This window comes from Lactuca virosa, chromosome 9 (assembly GCF_052849685.1).
Source record: "Lactuca virosa cultivar CGN04683 chromosome 9, Lactuca_virosa_CGN04683_v6, whole genome shotgun sequence".
In the NCBI taxonomy this organism is placed as follows: Eukaryota; Viridiplantae; Streptophyta; class Magnoliopsida; order Asterales; family Asteraceae; genus Lactuca; species Lactuca virosa.
In genome coordinates this window covers 9,342,004-9,364,832 of record NC_136434.1, presented here as the reverse complement: position 1 = coordinate 9,364,832, position 22,829 = coordinate 9,342,004, and the positions used below count along the sequence as shown (strand labels likewise).

Genomic DNA, 22,829 nt, shown 5'->3' with positions numbered 1-22,829 from the left:
CAGCATCATTAAGAATAAGGATCAGTTGACCTTGAGTGAAATTGTCCCTTCCCAGATCTACATATGTAATCTCAATTGCAAGAGGAAGAGCAATAACTTCTACAAACCACTTCTAGATTTGCAACTCCGCGTCTCCTTCCTCTATTCTGAAACCTGCAACTCAAACCACCATCACCATTGGAGAGTGTCGCCTCAAACCTGCAACTAGATCAAAAAACCCACCATTCCTCCGATCTAAATCCCTCAAACTGTAGAAAAAAGAAACACGAAGAAATTATAGATCAAGCGTATAATAGGGGCAAATCGATGGCATCAAGCGATCCCTTAGTTGTAAGACATAAGGGTTTTTGTTGTAGGGCCTCTGTTTCCATATCATCTTTAAGGTTTATCCGATTTTACCCCATGTGAAAAGAAATCGATAAACATCTCATGCCAAGCTCGGATTTTTATAAACCTTGTCTGCTTCAGTCCACGAACAGAAAAAATGAGTTTTTTTTTCTAAAATCCCGACTGCTGCTTTTCTTCTTCGTTGTCGGCGACTGATGGGTAGCATGACTGGATGGTGGCAGGGGGAGGAGATGCTGAGACAAATTGCTCTTCTTATGCATGTTCTTTTTCGGGATTCTGGGGAATTTCTCCCAACCAAATGGGATGCTAAGATATCGAATTGTTGTGGATGAGATAGGATTTGTGACAAAAGAATCATCAAATATCGAGTTTCAATTTGGGGTTAAGGGTAAATGAGAGAGAGAGAGAGAGAGAGAGAGAGAGAGAAAGAGAGAGAGAGAGAGAGAAGGTGGGGCCCTTCTTATTTAATTAATTATTAAAATAAATATATTAGTATTAGATTTAAAAAGAAATGAAAGAAAAATAAAAAATAAAAAACTCAAGGGTATTACAGTCATTTTACTATTCAGAGGAACCAAAAACGCAATAAAACTACCTCAAAAGGACTACCAATCCAAAAAAGTTATGGTTTTGATTAAAACCCCCAAAAAATGCATATCACAGGGACCATTTTTGCAATTTTGTCTATTTTAAATAATCGTATGCCCTCCATTGTCATTAATCTCAAAAGTTTTTTTACAAATACATCTTAAAGACCTCCTATAACTTTAATACCGAATAAAAAAACGATATTCAAATTATCCTTTATCTTAAACAATATGACAAATACTATTATATGTTAAATCAAAGTGGAAAACACCCCTGATATATTATATATAGATATTAAATTTATCCATCCTTAGCTACAGTAAAGTAAAGTGGCTAAGGAATGGCAAAAATGGTCCTTTAACTATAAGTGAACAGCCACTTTTCTTTTGTCTATTTCGGCCCTCTCCTACTTGCAATTGTCTAAATTGGTCCCTTATATTTGAACTTTGAAACTCATCTCATTTATTTGAACACGTGTTGCTAGTAATTTTTCTAAGCAAAACCTCCTTTTTATTTATAATTTTCTAAACAAAACCTCCTTATTATTTATTCATTTTCATAAATTTCTTTTTATGAGCATTTTATCATTATTTGTTAGCTCGGAATGATTATGGTGTACACGACTCTTGCTTCCGCTACTATAATCGTTTTGTGGTATAAGTAGGTCTAGTATCATATCATTATTTATTGGTTTGGATTATAGAGTCCATTTAGTATAACTTTTACATAATAAATATATTATTTTTATGATTTTGTGAAAATTTTACATATACTGAATATTTTTATATTACATGAGATTGATAAATCGATGTCTTACGCTTTCTTTTTAAACTTACGCTTACCTTATATAAACTAGAAAGTTCCCCCCCCCCCCCCCCCCCCCGCGTCGCGGGGGGCGGAAGGTGTTGCTTTTGCGTCAAAGTAAAGTACATTGCCTAAGTTGTTAGCCACAATAAAATACGTTGCCATTGTAGGAGATTTGTCCATTTACAAACGTGTAAATGTTATAATAAGAAAATACAATCCAATAATTGGATAGAATTTCCACAGGACAATGTGTTAATAAGAAAAGATATCAAAGTGTTGCAGTATGCTATAAAAATAAGAATAAAAAAAAAGAATGTACATTAGCACAACAATCTCCCTATACGGAGATTTAATGACCAGATTCACATTATTAGAATTATAACAAATTTTCTTACCTTGAAAAGCTTAGGAGCATAATATTTAGATCGGTAACATTCTCTCTTCTCGGAAGATTGCACTTATGTTAGTTCTACTTACGTTAGATAAATAAAAAAAAGAAAAAAAAGAAACGTAGCTCCTTGCCCACCCTCGAAATGGCCAAGGCTTTATAATCGGGTATAACTTGGAAGCCGGATTGTGCTGGATTCCTGCATATATAAGCTGACCATACCATTATAAATTAATGCCACAACTATTAGATAACGAAATGATGTATATTAAGGAATTAAGGGCCAGAAAAAGTTGGAAAATATTACCTCATTGCGTTTAATCCGGACAACATAAACTCTGCTACCTGACCTGCACAGTAATTACATGAAAACATTAGAAAGCAAAAACCCATGATAAAATCTGAGCATACACATTCATATCATATGACACACACATACAAAGTGGATCAGACATACACACATCCAAAATTTATTATGCATCAATAAGTACTTTTCAACATCAAAATTCAAATAAATTTTGAAAAAAAGGATCATTAATCATTTCAACTCCAACTCACCCAATAAACAGGATAATCTGAGCGGTTCTCTCTTTTTCTAAAAACACATATCCTTGTCAAAATTGAAAAACATGGATGTCTTGCCTGCAATATATAAATAAAAAGGTAAAACGAATGTTTATATAAAATTAGAATTCAATTTAATAAATATTAAAAAGTAATAAAACAAATCTATCTTGCGGCCTTGACATCATCCGAAGGAGTGTCCCCAATCATGCAAGCATTGCCAATATTTATTGCGATATCACATGGGCGGATACGACTTTTCAACATTCCTATCTAAACAACAAAGATAAAAATCATGATTTAATAGTTTACAATACAAACTTTCATAACATGGACATACTTGTCGTTTAACCTTCAAATGCTCCCCACGACCTTAGAACAACTCAGGCGGCTCAACCTTAAAGTTTCCAACAGGGACAGAGTTGTCATTTCACATTCGCCACTCTTGGTTAAATGTTCAAATACCTTTGTGAAAACTACCACCGAATTCAACGTCTTTTCTTCCTAAAAACATTTGTGAATCAATTTTAAGTAAAAGGAAATCGAAAATTGACCATATAGTAAAATACAAAATTTTAGTGTTATTTAACATTTTCTAAAACCTGTAAAAATATTTCATATCGTTAGTAATTTATTATACTTTTACCATTTTATATGACCAAAAATGAAAAAAAAATCAAATTTAGACTAAATCATAAGGCATAAACCGATACACATATGGTTGAAAATATTTTCTTACTATGCCTTGTATATAACTTTGATGTTGTAAAATGGTTGTCTTCTAAGTTTCTGCACGCACACGGTCCTGCAAAACTATAATAATTAGCCTAAAGTTTAAAGAATAAGACCAAGTGGAAGTAGAAAATTGTAGAAAACGTAAATACCTTGATATGTTAAAATGTGAAACATATCGGTTTCATAGTATTCTAACAAACAACATTTAATATTGAAGTGCGACATATATACAATAATGTTGTAAAAAGAACATACATGTATCTCCTCAAAGATATCCGGCCATGTGATATTCTTCTCCCGCATAAAAAAAAGGTTTGATGTTACTTTTTTTAATGCAAAAGACAGAATATGAAGCCGACTTCTGAGTTTTCTTCAATTGTTGCCTGCCACATTGCACTTCAGATCTGTAAAACTATGTTCCATACGGTGTAAATGTATTCTACAACAAAATTTCAAAGGGTGAATTTACCTTTTTACATGATTTTCACAGCAAAATGGCCAAGATGCTCTGTTCATCCTGTTGAACTAATGCTTTGGAGGTCCCGAGAGTTTGAATTCCAGCTCTTCTTGCTACCTCCTTCCTCATGATGCTCTCTTACTTCCCCTGTCTCTAATGTGTAAAATTCGAAACATTAAAATTGATTAAGAGAGAAGGCGGAAGATTGAAAGTAAATAATATCAAAAAACTTTAGGATTTCCTTCAACAACTTTTCGTCCAGTACCCAGAACCTCACAACAGAACCTCTCTGTGAGGTTGGAAATGGATTTTTTTTTTCAAAAAGCCATGAAACTACGTTAGTAATAGAGGCGAAGTTTCAGAAGAATTAAGAAATCGCTGACCACGGGGTAAACGAAACTTCGATTGACATCCCCAAATGTTTATGATACAACACAGGTAACGATTTTTTTTCCTTTAAATTCCCCAAAATTTACAGAAAACAGGAAAGAAAACATGGATAAAAGAAGAGAATAATAAAAAAATCCAAAACTAACCTTCATGAAATTGAAGAAATTGAGGTGTACATGAACTAATAGGGATTTAGAGTAGTCTTAGGATAGCAAAACCATCGATGGAATCGTTTGGCCTATCCAGAAAGCCGGAAAATGGAACCATAAGATAAAAGATGGAGAAAGGCGGTGGACGGTGAAGGGGGAAGCCGACTACCAGAGCGGAAATGGAAGAATAAGCGTCGGTTTTATCCCACCGCCTTATAGCAACAGGAGTAAAGGTATGGAGAGAGTGGAGGCGGTGGATTGGATGGCGGTGGCGATGCACGTTAGCAAAATTGATCGGTGGGGTGGGGTGGTTTTAGGGCTTCTAGACGATTTTGATGGGAGAAGAAAAGATTGGATAAGAACAAAGAAACTGAACGACGGATATTTCTTACCATGGTCGAGGAGCGAGCCCGATGAACAGTAACCTAGTTAAAGTGACACACAAACAAAAATAAAAGGACCGGAAATGTAATTTAAGGGACCAAAATTGGCCAAAATGTCTCAGGTTTACTGTTAAAACTTTTCACAACTTTAATATATATATATATATATATATATATAATAATAAATAAATAAATAAATAAATAATCAAGAAGTAGCTCAAAAAGTGCAAAACATCTCAATATCCAAACAACTACCCCATTTTGGGAAACCTCCAAAGAATCAAACAATCCGTTGATACATATTCCTTTTTGACCTTTTTTGTCCACACAGGTCATCTACCCTACGTGTACCCCAACACAGCCCTGCACGTGTCCCATACCACCAGATATTTTCATCCACGTGGTAACCCACAGCCTCCTAGACTGCCACGTTACCCCTTAAAAAGATATTTCGAGCAACCAACTTTTAACATCCTCCTGGACGCGTGGCTGGCAGTCACTTGATAACCTACTTTCTTTCCTTTTAAGCACCAATTAAAACCTCCACGTGTCCATTTTTCACAAATTGAAACCGCCCACGATCATGATTCCAGGAGCAATATCCAATAGAAAAGTAATCATCCAATAATCACCTGACACATTTGGACTAGTATTCTAGTCTCTAGAAATGGTATTGTGCAACTATATATAAGCGTGTAATACCCCTTTTTTCGCCGGAGATCGGATAAAATGAGTGCGAACCAGAGAGTGAGGCTGAGCACGTCCATTAGCGGTGGTTCCGGTTCACACGAATCGGATTTTTTTAACGAGAGAGTGCTTCTGTTAGTTATGGAATCAATGAAATGGGACGTTCAGGTGCTTTGCCGGACGGCGTCAGTGTGCCGGAGACTCCGCGCCATGGCGAAGCGGTTGTTATGGCGGGAGCTCTGTTTGTTCCGTGCGCCGAGGATAACGGAGACACTATCGAACGGTGTTCACAGTAGCCGGATGGGCGGCGGTTGGCCGGCGTTAGCTAAGCTGCTGTTTTTTTGCGGCGATTGCGAGTCTAGTCGGAATTTTGTATTGAGCCGGCCAAAACCGGGGCACTTTGTTACAGAGACCCGGTTCTCGAAAACGTCCGGTCGGAGCTTCTTGATGAAACGGTGTCGTGGGGACTTGTTGTTTGTGAGCGACCCCTGTGAACACCGGGTTGGTGATCAAGAAGATGACTTGGGTGTTTTCCGAGGGGTATTCCGGGGATTTCGCGAGTCGAGGACACGTGCTTGTTTGATAGCGAGACAGGCGGCGTTAGAGGAGCGGGAGAGGTGCCCTTATTGTGGGGCCCGTGTTTGGAGTATGACCACAGCCGGCTTAGTTCCTAGAAATGCAGCTAAGCGGCTCGGCTCACACGACGGCGCACTTGAGTATTTTGTGTGTGTGAACGGACACCTTCATGGCACGTGCTGGTTAGCACCGTTGTCATCTGATGAAGGATTGAACGGTGAGGATGAAGAAGAGTATGCAATGGACGGTAGTGATGGTACCGGAAATAGTTCTGGTGGGGTCACGGATGGATATTATGATGATCCGACGGTCACCACCAATGGTTTTGGAGATAACGGTTTTATTTGATGACATCTGTTGACTTGATCTACGCTATCATTTCGTGGTCGATCTTTTATGTGCACGTATTCCTTTTTATACAGAGCTGAATTTTTTTGTTCCAGATCGATCTATGACCTTTACAGTATTAATGTAAAGTGACTTTGTATTGTTGCTCTGATTTAGCAACAATTTCCCCTGGAAGAGGAAATTCAACAAGATTTTGATCGACGAGTGCAATTATTGTTAGGTTTTGCATTGTTTGGTTGTACAAATTTTGGTAGAAAATTGTAGTTTGGGTTGTGTTATTATGAGGTTGAGACCAGGGAATGTGATGCACCCAATTGCTTTAGTTTTTCTACTTTTTGTATCATTCCACTTTTCCAATTTGTTTTGTTGGCCCTTATTTTATTGTTCCGTTTCATGTGGTGTACCGTGTACGTTTTTGAATTCTCACACTGAAAAAATAATTGTCGTGTTCCACAATTTGTTCCTTCACATATGCACGTTAAGCAGATAAAATCTATAAATAAAATTTTCAAGTTTAAAGTTAGAAATTATTGGTTTTATGAAAATATCACACCATCCTTATTCCTTTCGAATATCGATGACTTGACGACGTCTAAAAATAATGTTTCATCCTTAAAGTAATGTTATTATAAAAATTAAAAATATTATAGAAATCTATCATAACATTTTATGAAAACATCATACCATCATTTCATCGCTCATTATATCGAATATCGATGACTTGACGACATCTAAAAATAATAAAACCAAAAGTTAATATTTGCCATTATTATTATATATATATATATATATATATATATATATATATATATATATATATATTAAGATTGTGAAAAATTTTAAGTGACACATTTTTGGTCTCTTTTCGTCCTCCACTACTTACAACATTGACCATTCACCTTTATGCTTTTGTTCACAAACAACCCTTTAACTTTGGTTTGAATTTTTCATAACCCTCGCATTTTATTACATATTATTAGTATTTCTACTTACAACATTGACCCTTCATCTTTATGCTTTTGTTCACAAACAACCCTTTCACTTTGGTTTGAATTTTTCATAAACCTCGCCTTTTATAACATGGTGTTTTTTTGGCAGAAATGATCCCTCAACTATATTTGGGTCATTTTAAAGTTGCTTCCTTTTTGTCTTTTTCGGTCCCCGTGGTTTACCAGATTTAACACATTGAGGACAACGATGGAAACCGAAATTACTCTTTTACTCCTAATCCGATTTTTTTTATTAATTTATATTTCTCTTTTTCGTTTTAAATTAATTTTTTATTTATTAGAAAATACCCACCAAATACCATAAAGCCACCCACCATCTGCCATCACCACCACCACCACCGCCAAAATTACATAAATGGTCCATATGGTTTACCCGTGGTCACAAATTCAGTCCCTACTATCTGAAAAGACCAAATTACTTTCACATTAACGGACAAAAAACAACGGTCTATATTTTCCGGATTGGTTTTCCGGCCGCTGCCATACATGGCAATAAAGTTCAATTTGTGACATCATTTCTTTATTTTCCTCATTTATTGTAAGAAATAATTATTTAGATTTCTTTACTTATGTAATTAGATGACATTGTTTATCTTTCTTTACTGAATTATCTCAATTCAATTCAACATGCTACTTTACTTTACAAAACAATACCTTCCGACCCCGGCAACGCCGGAGAATCCTTTCTAATTAAAGACATAAAGTGATGTGTTAAAGGAATAAAAGGCATTCTCAACGACTATGATTCATCGTAGATTAAGGTGTTGTTTGTTTTTTCTGAGGTAAAATGTTTCCAGTCTGTAGGCCATATTTGTAGACCTCTGCAGTAGAAAACGTGGACCAAACGTGTGCAGTCTGAAAAAAGAAGACTGTTTGTTTTTTTAACATCTGTATGCTACTAAAATAAACTAAAATCAGTTTAAACTTCAAAGTGTTTTTTTAACATTTTTATGACTTTGTTATAAAAAATAAACAAATCTAGATCTACTTTTATGTATTATTATATAAAAGGTGAAAAGAAAATTATACAAATTAACGTATATATTTGATAAAAACCAACAATTTTGGTCGCAAAGTTATAAATAAACATTGTAATTATCAACCAAAGAATTTTATACATAAATGGATGGAAAATAAACTTTGATTTTTTCAATTAAATCAATTAAAAACGTACCATAAATATTTTCCCAACAAATTGACGATATTTTATTAAATAATGTTTTATAAAATTTGACACAAAAAATATAAGAATATATTATGACTTTTTTTTCATATTTATATAAACAAGTTCAACGACCATTATTATAATAAATCTTTATTTATAAATTTATCAAAAGTGTTATATTTGTGTCGTCGAATCTTTTTTTTTTAAATATTGTAATTTTTTTTAAAAATTGTTTATCATTAATAAAGTTGGAATAAATATAAATTAAAAAAAACAAAAAAAATTAAAGATATATATGTTTTTTTAGGTTAGAAAATGTTAAAAGAATTTGGTCCACATCTGCGCCAAGAAGAGGGCGCGCAGACATTTTTATGTCTGCAGTGTTCAAAAAAACAAACAGTCTGTGAAGGCTAATGTCTGCACGTGATCTGCGGCGCAGACAGAAGAGGCCAAGAAGATGTGCAGACAAAAAACAAACAACATCTAAAATTCATAAAAATGGTTCATATTGCTTCACCATTTTTTTTTGTAAAACTAAACTAAACCATAAAAAGTCGGTTTTTTCTGTTTTAAAACTCATATGCATTCGATTTCTGCATATGTCGGTTTTCCGGTTTTAGTTTATGAGTTTTCAGTTTGAAACCATGGGTTTTGTCGGTGAACGGTTTTATGGTTTTTTTGGGTTTTCCGGTTCAAATCCACTAAAAGTACATTGATACCCAATTTAAATATACTAAAATAATTACGTAAGAGTAAGACGGGTAAGTGTATTAAAGTAACTTTAATTTTATCTCGAAACATAAAAATTAAACATAGTAACATAGTTAACATTTCTTAAACATAATATATATATATATATATATATATATATATATATATATATATATATATATATATATATATATATATATATATATAGAGAGAGAGAGAGAGAGAGAGAGTATAAATAATATCTAAAATGCAATAAATATTAAATAATAAATATATTATCGGTCGGTTTTGGTCAGTTTTTAAACCCATGAGTAGGTTTGGTTTTACTGGGAGAGTTTATAATATAAAACCGAACAGAACCGCTAATATCGGTTTTTTATAAAAATTCAAACTCACTCCGTCGGTTTTTGTTGGGGTTTCATTTTGGTCGGTTTTCGGTTTCCGGTTCGATTTTTGCTCATCCATATATTCCGTCAACAACTGAAATTCAGTTACATTTTTCTTTATGAACATTTTACCTTTATGTCTTTTTTTTTTTTTTTTTTGTCTTTCTTTATGAACCTAACTCTATGGGCTAGGTTCAAATGTGGATGACATCTATTATGCGGATATGTGTGACAAGTTATTTTGTGAGAATGACTAAGAGAATTGGTTGTTTGGTAATTTGAATATGTTCAACCTTACATAATTATTGTCATTATCATGCATTCTCACTAATTTGTATTCATTCTTTTTCACACACATAGTTGTACATTCGTTATCTTTCTTACAAAATACGATTATCAAGACCACATTCTGATATAATGAGAATCATATAAAAAAGTCCATACTACCCTTATAGATGATTTAATTAGTGAGAATGCATGATAAAGATAATATTTAGGCAAGGTTGAATGTATTCACATTACCAAACAACATATTCTCTTAGTCATTCTCACATAATAGCATTGTCCACACTGTAACGCCCCGATTCTCGAATACCAATTTATGGTTATAAATTCTCATGAATTCAAGATCTACTCGACGAGTTGGTTGCCTGACTCGTCGAGTAGCAGCGGGTTTGGGCCACGTGTTTAAGTGACCAACTCGCCGAGTCGGAAGAATGACTTGACGAGTTGGAGCTGGAGGGTGAAACCCTAATTTCTGGGGTTTGGCACCCTATTTAAGGGATCATTAGCCTCCCTTAGTCCCTTTGTAGCCTCTTGAGAGTCCAGAAAACCCTATTTCGTGAGAGAGCTTCATTTAAGTGTGTTTTTGAGCTTTGGAAGGTGGAACTTGTGAAGGGAGCTTGAAGGTCAAGTAGCTAGCAGCAAGGGACTCGTGTGGATCTGCAAAATCTATCTCAGTTAGCTTCATTTGAGGTATCAATTCATGATCTTGGCCTCATTCCTTTTCTAGATCTCCTTGGATGAAATTAGGGCTTCTTGGTTTGGTTATGAAGCTATTTTTGGGTATGAGCTCAGATTTGAAGTTGTAACTTCAGATCTGAACTCTCTTTGATTTGTAAGTCCATAAAGCTATCAGCTTTGGCAAGTATGAACCCCTCTTTAAGTGTAAAACCCCATTTCAAGCTTGGATTTGGCATTTTGAGTCATTAGAGCCTTGCATGCACGTAAAGTTTGCAACTTTACGTGATAAGCATGCCTTGGGAAATTGGATCTGCAGTATGGAGCCTTGGCATGGCTTAAAAAGCATCTGTATGGATGAAGGACTGAAAGGACTCGACGAGTCGCATGGTAGACTCGGCGAGTCATATGAAGATGGTCTTGAACTCGACGAGTTGGATGAACAACTCAGCGAGTCCGATGAAGATTGCCTTGGGCTCGGCGAGTGGCATGGTAACTCAGCGAGTTGGCACGTTATGCAAGGAACTCGGCGAGTAGCTGAGGGTACTCGACGAGTTGAGGTCAACATGGACCGTTGACCTTGATAGTTGACTTTGACTTTCACCAAGGGTTGACCATTTTGACTTTTGAGGATAATTGGTAAGCGGGTATTTATGAATTGGATCATTGATGGTTATAGGTGTTGGAGTTTGGGGCAGTGTTTCGGGAGCGTGGTTTCGTGGTTCAATCCGACATTGCAAGGTGAGTTATCCTCACTATATCAACAGGGTCTACAGCACCAAGGCCGACCCTTTATCGGATTTGTATCCGGGTATTTGGATGATATGTTTACTGATCTGTTAGATCTGCTTCATGGTAGTTAGGACGGTATTATGTTTAGTGACCTGGTTTAGGTCGGTATCCTGGTATATAGAAGGATGTTATGTTTAGTGACCTGGTTTAGGTCGGTATCCTGGTATATAGGATGATGTTATGTTAGTGACCGGTTAGGTCGGTATCCTGGTTAGAGGATGTTGCTATGCTATATGATATGTTAGATCGGTTTGTTTGCCTATAGACTGTTATGTGATTATATGTTATATGTGCACATGGTTGTTGATTGGGGGTTGGGTTGAGGCGGGTCCTGCTTCGTGCTGTAGACCAACATACCCAGGGCGAACCTGATAGACTGCAGACCCGGGAGGGCACATAGTCAGGCCGAAGGCCCGGCGAGCGGTCCGGATAGGCTGAAGGCCCCGAGAGGGCGGTCCAGACGTGTCGAGGCTCGGAGAGTGGACCAGATAGACTGAAGGCCCGGTGCGGGCGGTCTAGTCAGACTGTAGACTCAAAGAGTGGACCAGGTGGACTGAAGGCCCGGTACGGGCGGACCAGTCACACTGTAGACTCGAGATGCATGTCTGTTCTGTATTTGTTGATATGATATGATTATGGTTATATGAGGTTGGTATTTTGGGGGTAACTCACTAAGCTTTCGGGCTTACAGTTTCAGTTTATTGTTTCAGGTTCAGCGGATGGCCGCGGGTAGGCAAAGGCGTGACCGTACACTTCCTCGATTGATGATTATGATTTCTGGGAACTCTAATGTATAAACTCTTTTGAAAACTAATTGTAATAATTGAATGGTTTTAAATGATTCAAAAAGTTTAAATTGGCTCGAATTTTATGGGTGTTACAAGTTGGTATCAGAGCCTTGGTTTGAGTGAATTGGAGGAACACTCGTGTAAATCCAATCTCAAATCAAGGAAAGATTTTCAAAATGATTTTAAATGGTTTTCAAAATAAGTAAGAGAGGATGCGAAGTGTACGATCAGCCGGAGCCAATAAGTAGACCCCAAAATACCATACAGTTATTTGATATTGTGTTATGTTAGAACAACATGCTAGTACTAGGCTAGGGATCTTCAGGAATTGCATGATGGGTGGGTAGGATTGGATATTCGAAAGTCTATAGGGTCCAGCGTTATGTATGGCTAGCATACACTAGTGCTGCAGGGGTTGATGGAAGTTTCATGGATGGGTGGGTAGTGAGAGGCCGGGAGGCCAGTTATGAGATATTTAGCATTCCTCTGGGAGTGAGGATTTAAGTGCTCGCTATGTCTATGTATATTGTTAGGGTGTTGTGGTGATACTTGAGACACATATGGGTAGGTGTGGAAGGTAGTATGGGCTCGTACTACTGAAAGCACAGGACCTATACGTGTATCAAGGAAGTCACAACCCCTAGGGTTGGGTTGGGAGTCGGTTCCCAGTTATGGTATGGAATATTCAAGACGTCTTGAGACCGGATCCAGGTTAGGATCGGGAGCGGGTAGCCATGATAGGCCAGCATTTTCAGGGGATCGTGTTAGTGAGATCATCCGGGAGTAGGTGATCAAGATTGTCCGGGGGCAGTTTCCGGAGATGTCAGGTCTATTAAGACCGCCATGGTTGAGTATTTCGACGAGCGCTACGCAGCCATTGCCGAGACGGTTGTCGCGACAGCTTTAACAGCTGTAACGACGGCAAAGGGAGGAGCTGGTCGAGCTTCCTAGTTCTGGGACATATTCTGATAAGCAGAGGGTTGCGGTTATTTGGGATCAGGAAGATGATATGTACTCGTTATATTTTCGCGGGTGGAGCGGGAGAGGTTAGCGCGCAAGTTTATAGATTTGAGGCTCAGGGGTTTGCTCGAGGCCGGAATATGGGTCGCGGGAACTCCGGAAAGGAGTGATGATTATGTTCAGCTGGGGTTTTGCAGTTGGAAGTGGAATGCTTAATTGATGGATTGGACCGTCGTTTTGTAGGGCAAGGATTGCGCGCTCTCAGTTTTTCGAGCTCGAAGGAGTGAGCAGGCTTGTGACCCCAGGATCAGGTTGTATTCCAGCTCGGGGTCAGTTGGTTGCAGGAATAGACAACATTATTTCCGCGCCGGTGAGCGCAGGACGGTCGACGTGGCATAAGTATTGTGAGGTCCGGTTTGCCTTGGATCTCTTGTATCGGACGGAAAGTAAATGTGATGTAAGAGGAATATAATAGTGAAATTTTGAAAATTTTGAAAGTAAATCAAGTTAGGGGTTGAAATTTAAGAACATTGTAATGCATATATGACACAAAACGACGTAGTATTGTGGGTTTGTGTACCTAAGTTTATATACTTTGTAGAGCATATTCATTTTTCCCATATATATATATATATATATATATATATATATATATATATATATATGATGCTACACCCTTTTTTCCGATCATCGTTAAGATTATGTTGGGTACTCCTTGCATGTAATCTGTGAATATAAAAAGCTATACCGGGGTTGCCCCTGATATTGCTCTCTAATGCTTAAGTAAGATGGGGATTGCATGTTTTAAGTATGGAAGTTAACAATGTATCAGATACAGTCAAAAGAATAACTAGAATAACATAACATAATGTATGTTGGCGTCGTCTTCACCATCACCATCTCTATTTCTCTCTCTCTCTCTCTCTCTCTCTATCTATCTCTATCTTTATTATATATATATATATATATATATATATATATATATATATATATATATATATATATATCTATCTATCTATCTATCTATCTATCTATCTATCTTCTATCTATCTATATTTATCTATATCTCTCTCGCGAATCAAGTTATCCTTTGCCACCATTATATCATCCTTCACCACCTGCTACTACCAAATCCTACCATTGTTTCCTCCGGTAACCACCTCAACCATATCCAATCCTTCTCCAGCAAGCAACATCTCCATCGATCAACAGAGACCTACAACTCGATTTGAATGAAATCTATCAACAGAATATCAAGCATCATCGCCATCTATCAACGTCTCCATCGATCAACATCTCCATCTCTCTCGTGAATTAGGTTCTTGTTAGTCAGCTTACCACCATTGCAATTAAATATATCGATTGTTGATTTTCGAATGAAGATATTGATGATTAATTTCAATTAATGGTGAAAATTATTTCATGATCGATGGAGCTGAAGCAACAATATGTGAATTCACTGAAAACATATAAGTTTATGGAAGAATATGGCATGCACAACATATTTTTTACTAGAATGCTTTATTGGAGCGATTATTACTTCATACATTATCTTCCTCCTTCTCTAAAGGATCACAACAGGCGCCATGCACAACAGATGGGCTTGGCTTATTCAAATAATCACCATGGCATACACCACCAACAATCAGACTAGTAAATACAATCATGGACTATTTTTCTTTTTTTTTATCGATCCCGATTGCATAGATATAATAACATCCTCGATTAGTTATCAGGAGGCTTATAATGCTTCTTATGTGTAGTGACCCTATTATGATGACATGTGCGGAATAGTAAATATCAAGTGAATCAATCAATCATTAAGAACACAAAAGAGTAAATAAAATTGTTTAAGCTTCATTAGAATAGAAAGAGTTTACAAAGTGGGTATTGTAATGGTTTCTTTCTCTAAACTAAATCTCACACCAAATGGGTTTCATAATGGTTCTTATATAATTGGGAGTCACTCACTTCCTATTTATAGGAAAAACTCAACCCATTACACATCACAAGAGGGTAAGCCACATCCAATGAGAACTTTGCACCCTAACATTCTCCCCCTCAAAGTTAGGATTGGATGTCCCGCCTTCAATTTACAAACGAGCTCGCGATCAAGACCAACTCCCCCTCGAAGTAACATCGGTCTTTAAATCTGCAAAATGAATATCCAATAATCTTTGAATACCCATTTCATCATTCTCCCCTTTTTTATAATCAACAAATGATTATAAAACCCACAAGGGTATGAGAAGGGATCGAGGAATAAACATGACGAAACTCCCCCTCGATGTGTGACAAAAATAAAACCACGAAAATCTTGCACGACAAACAATCACAAAAAGCCGAGAAAATTTTCCAAATTTTGTGAAATTTTTGACTTTTGGATGAGAGTTGCAAGAATTTCGAAAATTGGGTAAAAACTGTCAATTTTGCAAATTCTGCAGGGACCCGTTGCAAAAAATCAACTTCAAATGCTAAACTTTACCCCGAATGCGAAATTGGGCATAAAGTGTCAATTCACATCAACTGCAGGGACCACATTTGAAACTTCTCCTTACTTCACAGAATTATATTCCCAATTCGAAACTGGGTATAAAGTGTCAAAATTCTTAAACTTCAGGGATTCGAAGTGAAACATCTTCACTCTTCACAGAATATTACCCCAATTCGAACATGGGTAAATTCCGTCAAAATGTTGAAACAATAAGGACCAGATGCGAAAATTCTGCCTTCTTCCCCAATTCGTTCGCATAAGCGAACAACATAGCAACGACAGTCGAATTCGACCTCGACTCCAAATCAAACCAGTCGAAATCGATTTCGACTCCAGGCAAGTACATTCGACTCCAAGTAAATACGATCGACCATTAACCACAATTCCAAATTTGGTTCGACTCGATTCAATTCCCGACTCATCTGCTTTCAAAAATGAACCACAAATCTCGTTTACCATCCAAATCAATCTTCTCGACTTGAACAACTCAAATCAAAATTGTCATTTATCACAATCGATTCCAATCTTCATCCCATCATTGCTAATCAAGCCTTCAATGTCGAAACTGAATCCTAATACCATCGTTCAATATCGATATCTGACATCAATCTTGCCTCAAACCTTCATTATCAACCATGAATCCTTCGACAACAACTATTGCCATCTAACTTGCAACCATTGACATCGAATCTCCATTCATCAAATTCGAATATCAAATTTCTGATATTCAGTCATCAATCTTCACTATTCGTCTTCTCAAAACATTACAGATGCCAAACTCAAATATCAAATTTGAAAATCAATTAATATCAAATTCGAATCGATATTGAATTGCAGTCTCTTGATTCGAAATCCTCCTATTCTCTTTGAATATCAACATCCAGAATCAATACGAGACCTTCTCAATCAATCAAGTTCCGACTCCTCAATGACAAAAACCAAAGTCATCGGCTATCTCTTTTGATTTCAATTTTGTTAGGAAAATATAACTCAAAAATTATACGAAAGAACAAAACTGTAAAATTGTTGACTGATACTTTTGTTTAACACAGTTTCCTTAAAACAAATTCGCCCTATATGGGTGTTTGTTTCCCAGGACACAACAGTGGAAAACAATTCTTCTAGATTTCTCGAACCCTCACTTGGCCCGGATTATACCTTTGTTGCAGCAAGAGAAAAAATATGAAGCAGAAGCGTAAGAGAGGAGGAGAGTGGTTTCGTTTCATTCGGTGTATTGAAGCAGTCACATAAGTGTTGTATATATACTACCCAATGTAACCGATGTAATTAAAACGAAATCGTAACTGTCACAATTAAATAAGAAAAATAATCAAGAAATCAAAACCGAAATCTATGATTAATAGCTCTTAATTTTTTTTGTAAGTGTTTAACCAAAAGGAAAAAATGCAAAAAAAATGTCCTTGAACTTTTCTGGTCGACCGGTGGTGCATTCGTGCCCGCAGGACGCGCGCTCGCACACAAGTTCAGTGGCCTGAAGCCAATTTGTCTCGCATTTGCACCCCCTTGCGTGCACACGCAAGAGAGAGCCTTGGTTTTAATAAGTCTTACAAAGGTAGCTAGTCTTTGTAGTTATAAACCAATTTCCTTTTCATTCTCCCACCAGTGTGGGATGAGTTTTAAAACCTACTTAACTCCTTTATTTTCTCTTCCAATTGCCCTACTTTGACAAGTAATTTCTCAATTCATTTTTAATCCGTTTTGGACGTGTGATATATCGAAACGAAGATATCACAGAGGAGAGCACGAATATATAATCAATAACTCAATTTCAAACCTTTTTTAACCAACTGCTAGTATCTTCATTTTGATTACAAATCAGTCGCGAGATTGTGATGATATACGAGATCCAATCAACATCGTTGCATCTCCTTCTTTGTTTCCGAATGAACAAGAACGAATTTTGACTTTTTATGTTGACTTTTTTCTGATGCGTATGATTTTTGGATCGAATGAATAATGAAACATCGAGAATCATGGATTCAATAATTTTGGGCTCAATAACGAACAGTAACAAGATTTGGTTTGGACTTGAATTTTGGATCAATGAATAGTAGTCAGATTAATTGATTGATGAGCAGTGAATGTCAAAATAATATTTGAATCGGATGAATAGATTTTGGGCTTGATCTAAAAAAATATATTGTATCATAGCAATCGGGTTGAAGCAAATTTTATCCAACGAATCAAAACGTTCAAAAATCAATAACGAAAGAACAAATTGAGAATATGATTGAATTTGAATTTCGAGAAAACCTGGATCGTTCATCATCGGATCTTAAAAAACAAGGTATCGATCTCAGCATGAATTTTTTGGAATCCATTTGAAAATTTGAGAAACCTTCCTGATAATTCTTTTTCCATTTGCAATACTCGAATCAATCATTGAAGATCTTGGTTCCTTGGTTGGAATCAGAAAATTACCCAATTGCACATTGTACCACCCATGATGCATATTGTACAATTCCTGGAACTTCTCATTTCTCCAATATCTAACTTCATCTTCATAACGATTTTGAGAATCTTCAACAATTTCGGGTTTGGAATTCAAATTCATTGCAACATTTGATGATTGTTTCTTTGGAACCCAAATTTGCTTGATTGATTTCGCTTCAAGACAACATTTGAAGAATTATGTTTAGAAACCTCAATTTACTTATTTTTGATCTTCTTCTTCTTCTTCTTCTTCTTCTTCTTCATCTTTTTGGATCTTGAATATTTGAATTCAAGAACAACTTCATTCTTCACAACTTAAACTTTGCATTTTTAATCAAATCTTTTGGAGTTTGATACGTTTGAACTTCTTGGATTTAAGGCTTTCTATATGGCACCATTCCTTCAAACGAATCATAAGAACACAAGAAATCATCGGTTTAAACTCCAATTGAACAAAAAACTTTCACAACTTCTAGAGAATCACATTGAATTCCCTTATCTTGAACATCATGAGCATCCGGGGTAAAGTGCAAGAACATTGACACCATATTTGCATTCATCAAGACGAATTCCTTCAATGACTTCATCTTCTTTCTTCTTCTTCCTTCTTTCATGATAAGTTGTTACCAAACAATTAAGTGTCACAACTAGCGTTTTAGCTAGGAAATTCTATTCTCATGTAAACATTCATCCAGTGTAATAACTTGTATTTTAAATGAATATCATACACTATGCTCAATTAATGACAACAAACTTAATCAACACTCTTCAGTAAAGCTCAAAATCTTATTCAATACACCTCTTATAGTCAGTTATGTGTTGAAAACCCTAAAATTCCAGTTCAAGTTTAACATGAACTAGGATTCTCTTATTGGGCCTAATGGACCAATAAACCTTCAACTTGACTATCTTGGGCCTAGGAACCCTAATTGGGCTCTAAATGGACCCACATTCATAATATTTTAGCAGTTTGGGCCATGTGGGCCTAGAATGAACCTTCTTATTTCTAATGGGTCGTGAACCCATTTTAATTGGGCTTCATTGGGCCGTGACCCTCATAAGGGCCCAATGGGCCGAAAAATAATTATTAGGCTTCATAAATTCGAACAATACCAATAATGGGCCAAATTATTTCATCCTCCTCTCTCTTAAGCCCAATTCTCGGCCCATTATGCTTATTAGACAAAAAAAAGGAAAAATGGGGAATTTTGTGCATTAGACACCTCATGTTTGCATGGTGGTCTTCCATGCAAACATCACCTCACCATCTCTCTCTCTCTCTCTCTCTCTCTCTCTCTCTCTTCTCTTATTATCGGCCGAACCTTCCTCCTTCACCATCTCATTTTCTTTCACAAACCTCTCAAGCAATCTCTCAAGAACACTTCCTTCTTCCTCTAGACTTTTCGAGTTTTGTGGGTAATTCCAAGAAGGTTTTTCTCCAAGATCATTATCTTTGGTAAGTTCTCACTTGGATCTATGGTTTAGCTTCTTGATTTCTTCAAAAATATTTTCTTAAACCATAACATTTCATGATTTATACATCTTTGCTTCATAGAGTTCGAAAATCCTTCAAGGAGCTTGCTAGGGCCGAGATCTTCACTTCATTCTTCATCAAAACCGAATCCAAACCTCAAAGTGAGTTCATACCCCATTGATTTTGGTTTTACTTTGTTTTTGGGGGAGAATACAAGTTATTAACTTATTATGTGTTAGATCTATGTATTTGTGCATGTTTATGTGTGTTTTCTAAGTGTATGTTGTGATTGGGTAAAGAACTTCATAGATCTAGACAATATTTGGGAACTACAACACTTTATACAACTTACTACAAGGATAAATGTGTTGAACATGTGAAGATTCATAAGAAACTAAACAAAATCTTGAAAAAGGACCATTTTTGACAAATAACCAAAAGAGATGAGACTTTCTTGGCATTTACGGTTTTACAAGGACTAAAAGAGTCACTTTTATACAAAAATGAGCTTTTATGATATTATTGGGAATAAAAGGGCCAAAAATGCAAGTTTTTGTATATTGGGCCATAAAAATGGGCTTTTCGGTTTTATTGGGCCTAAATTGTAAAAATCTCGATTTTTATGGAGTAAATTGTCATTTAACTCAAGTTTGAGTCAAAAATGCAAACCTACGGTTTCATGGGTTAAAAATGAAATTTTTTCCAAAACTTGGGCCAAAAACGTAAATTCTATGAAACGAGAGATAAAAATGCAAATTTTTACAATCATGGGCCGAAAACGTCATTTTTATAAAACTTGAGTCAAAAAGTGTCATTTTATTTAAAAATGGACTGAAAATGTAAATCTTTACAATAATGAGCCGGGAATAACATTTTATATATTTTGGGCCAAAAATGTCAAGTTCTGTAAAAATGGGCCAAAGATATTCACTTACATATATTTGGACCATAAACGTTAATTTCTTGATATTGGGCCTAGCATATTCATTACATGTCTATTTGGGCATTTGCGGCCCATTTACATGTTTGTTGGGCCTAATATGTTTATTACATGTAAATTTGGGTCTTTGTGACCCATTAACATGCTTAATGGGCCCAGTATATACATTACATGCTTAGTGGGCCATAGTTGCTCCCTTGCATGTCTGTTGGGCCTTATACATACATATACCTATTTTCTGGGCTTTGCAAATCTTACTATATATACGAAAACATTATACATAGCGAAATTCAATACTCGTGGAAAAACAATAAATGATCTAGTGAGACTTGTCGGTTGACACCTCTAGAGTGTATGATCGTAGCTTGTAGTTATAACCAGAGTCTCCTGGAGGGAGAGCGAGAGTTTGTGTATAGATCTATACAGGGTGACTCCCCACACCTGAGCTGTTCGCTACAGCTAGACTAGGCCAGTATAGGGTGACAAACCTTACCGTCAATCAAACCGGCGCCTAAGAACGCCACGACAGGCGAACTCGTCAAAAATCAAGTATGGTTAAAACGGCTCACTTAGAAATCTTCTCCAACATAATTTTATAGAATACCTATAAAATCTTGTGGATACAGAAACATACATATACTGCCATTCGGTCTTGGAGTTGAGACCACAACACTTTTATAAATAGAAAATATCGGATCATCTGGAGTATTAACCGTTAAACAATATCTTTTACGTTACTACGGAAAATACAATGTTTTTATCTGGATTACATTTTTCTATACATTCCAAATATAGAAAACACACTTGCATTAATATTTGATTTTGATACATCACTTTCAAACCATTTTCAGAAAATATCGGATTTTCTGGTGTTTACAAACTATTCAAAACTTTTCATTCCAATATGCTTATGAACTCACCAACATTATATATGTTGACGTTTTTCAAAATAACTTGTATTCTCAGGGAATCGTTAAGAATAAAGGTCAGCAGGAAATGGTGGAATTTGTTATATTTTGTTATCAACATACATTAAATATTTTGAGCATGTAATATTATACTTGATGTAAACAATGTTGGTTGTATTTGATATGCATGATGATGATGTTGTCTTGTTTCAATTATATACAATTGTGATGATATTACAAGATGAAGTCACACGCAAGCCCCCGGACGTTTCTGTCGTCTGGTTCGGAGGTGTGACATTAAGCAGCACTTTATGATTATCATGATCAAGAGGATAACCAATCATCTTTCCATGTTCATATTTTGCACCACAACAAATGAGTGAATTTTCTTTAAGATACCTGGTTGTAAAACAATGAATAAGTCCTTCAAAACTAAATGGATATGGATCATCTCCAAGAAATACAAACCATCTTTCACAAGATTCTTTTTCCATTTCAAATCAAACACGAAAAGATCACAAGAACTTGAATTTTTCTAGAGAGAGAAAGTGATTATGAATGAAATTCTAGAGAGAGAAACAAAAATCACTTGAATTCTAGAGAGAGAAAATCGAATTTGAAAGAAGATCAAAGAATAATTCGATTTTTAGAATCAAAAACACTCTCAAAAATGAAGAACTGACAACAAATTGTGATTCACCCAATCATGTTGTCACCATGGATCAATTTCTTGAAAATTTAAGCACCCGCTCTGATACCAATTGTAGTGACCCGATTATGATGACATGTGCGGAATAGTAAGGATCAAGTGAAACAATCAATCATTAAGAACACAAAGAGTAAATAAAATCGTTTAAGCTCTATTAGAATAGAAAGAGTTTACAAAGTGGGTCTTGTAATGGTTTCTCTATCTAAACTAAATCTCACACCAAATGGGTTCCATAATGGTTCTTACATAAACGGGAGTCACACACTTCCTATTTATAGGAAAGACTCAACCCATTACACATCACAAAAGGATAAGCCACATCCAAGGAGAATTTTGCACTCTAACATTATCTAAGTCTCAGACTTAATTGTTACAACCTACAGGTGATCAAGGAACACTTTAGAGTCTAGGTTAGAGAGTTAAGAGAGTTTAGTATTGTAACATCCGGACTTCGAGGTATATTATCTATTCATTTATTTTGAGGACTATTGGGCAATTCGACGAGTTGGTGCTACAACTCGTCGAGTAGAGTCGCGATGTGTCATGTGGGATTAATGATCTACTCGACGAGTCAGAGAGTCGACTCGCCGAGTAGACGCTGTGAAGAGAAACCCTAAATTCCCGGGTTTGGCGCCTATATAAGGACACTTATAGCCTC

The 22,829-nt window shown here is 36.2% G+C and overlaps 1 protein-coding gene and 1 long non-coding RNA gene across 3 annotated transcripts; one reads left to right on the top strand and one right to left on the bottom strand.

Moving 5' to 3' along the window:
* Positions 1-3,437: 3,437 nt before the first annotated feature.
* Positions 3,438-4,531, bottom strand: LOC145141084 (uncharacterized). Of its 2 annotated transcripts, XR_013722433.1 has the most exons (4): positions 4,424-4,531; positions 3,900-4,040; positions 3,686-3,813; positions 3,438-3,500 (listed from the first exon to the last, which is right to left on the bottom strand). It is a non-coding gene; the product is annotated as an uncharacterized LOC145141084 (long non-coding RNA). The 2 variants fall into 2 exon arrangements; XR_013722432.1 differs by lacking the exon at positions 4,424-4,531 and having other exon boundaries at positions 3,900-4,174.
* Positions 4,532-5,464: 933 nt separating this feature from the next.
* EDL3 (EID1-like 3) lies at positions 5,465-6,514 on the top strand. The gene has a single exon (XM_079072750.1). The coding sequence runs from the start codon at positions 5,539-5,541 to the stop codon at positions 6,418-6,420; it is 882 nt and encodes a 293-aa protein (XP_078928876.1). The 5' UTR covers positions 5,465-5,538; the 3' UTR covers positions 6,421-6,514.
* Positions 6,515-22,829: the final 16,315 nt, after the last annotated feature.

Excerpts from the sequence above, each read along its gene's own strand:
- EDL3 (XM_079072750.1), top strand. The coding sequence starts at position 5,539 with ATGAGTGCGAACCAGAGAGTGAGGCTGAGCACGTCCATTAGCGGTGGT.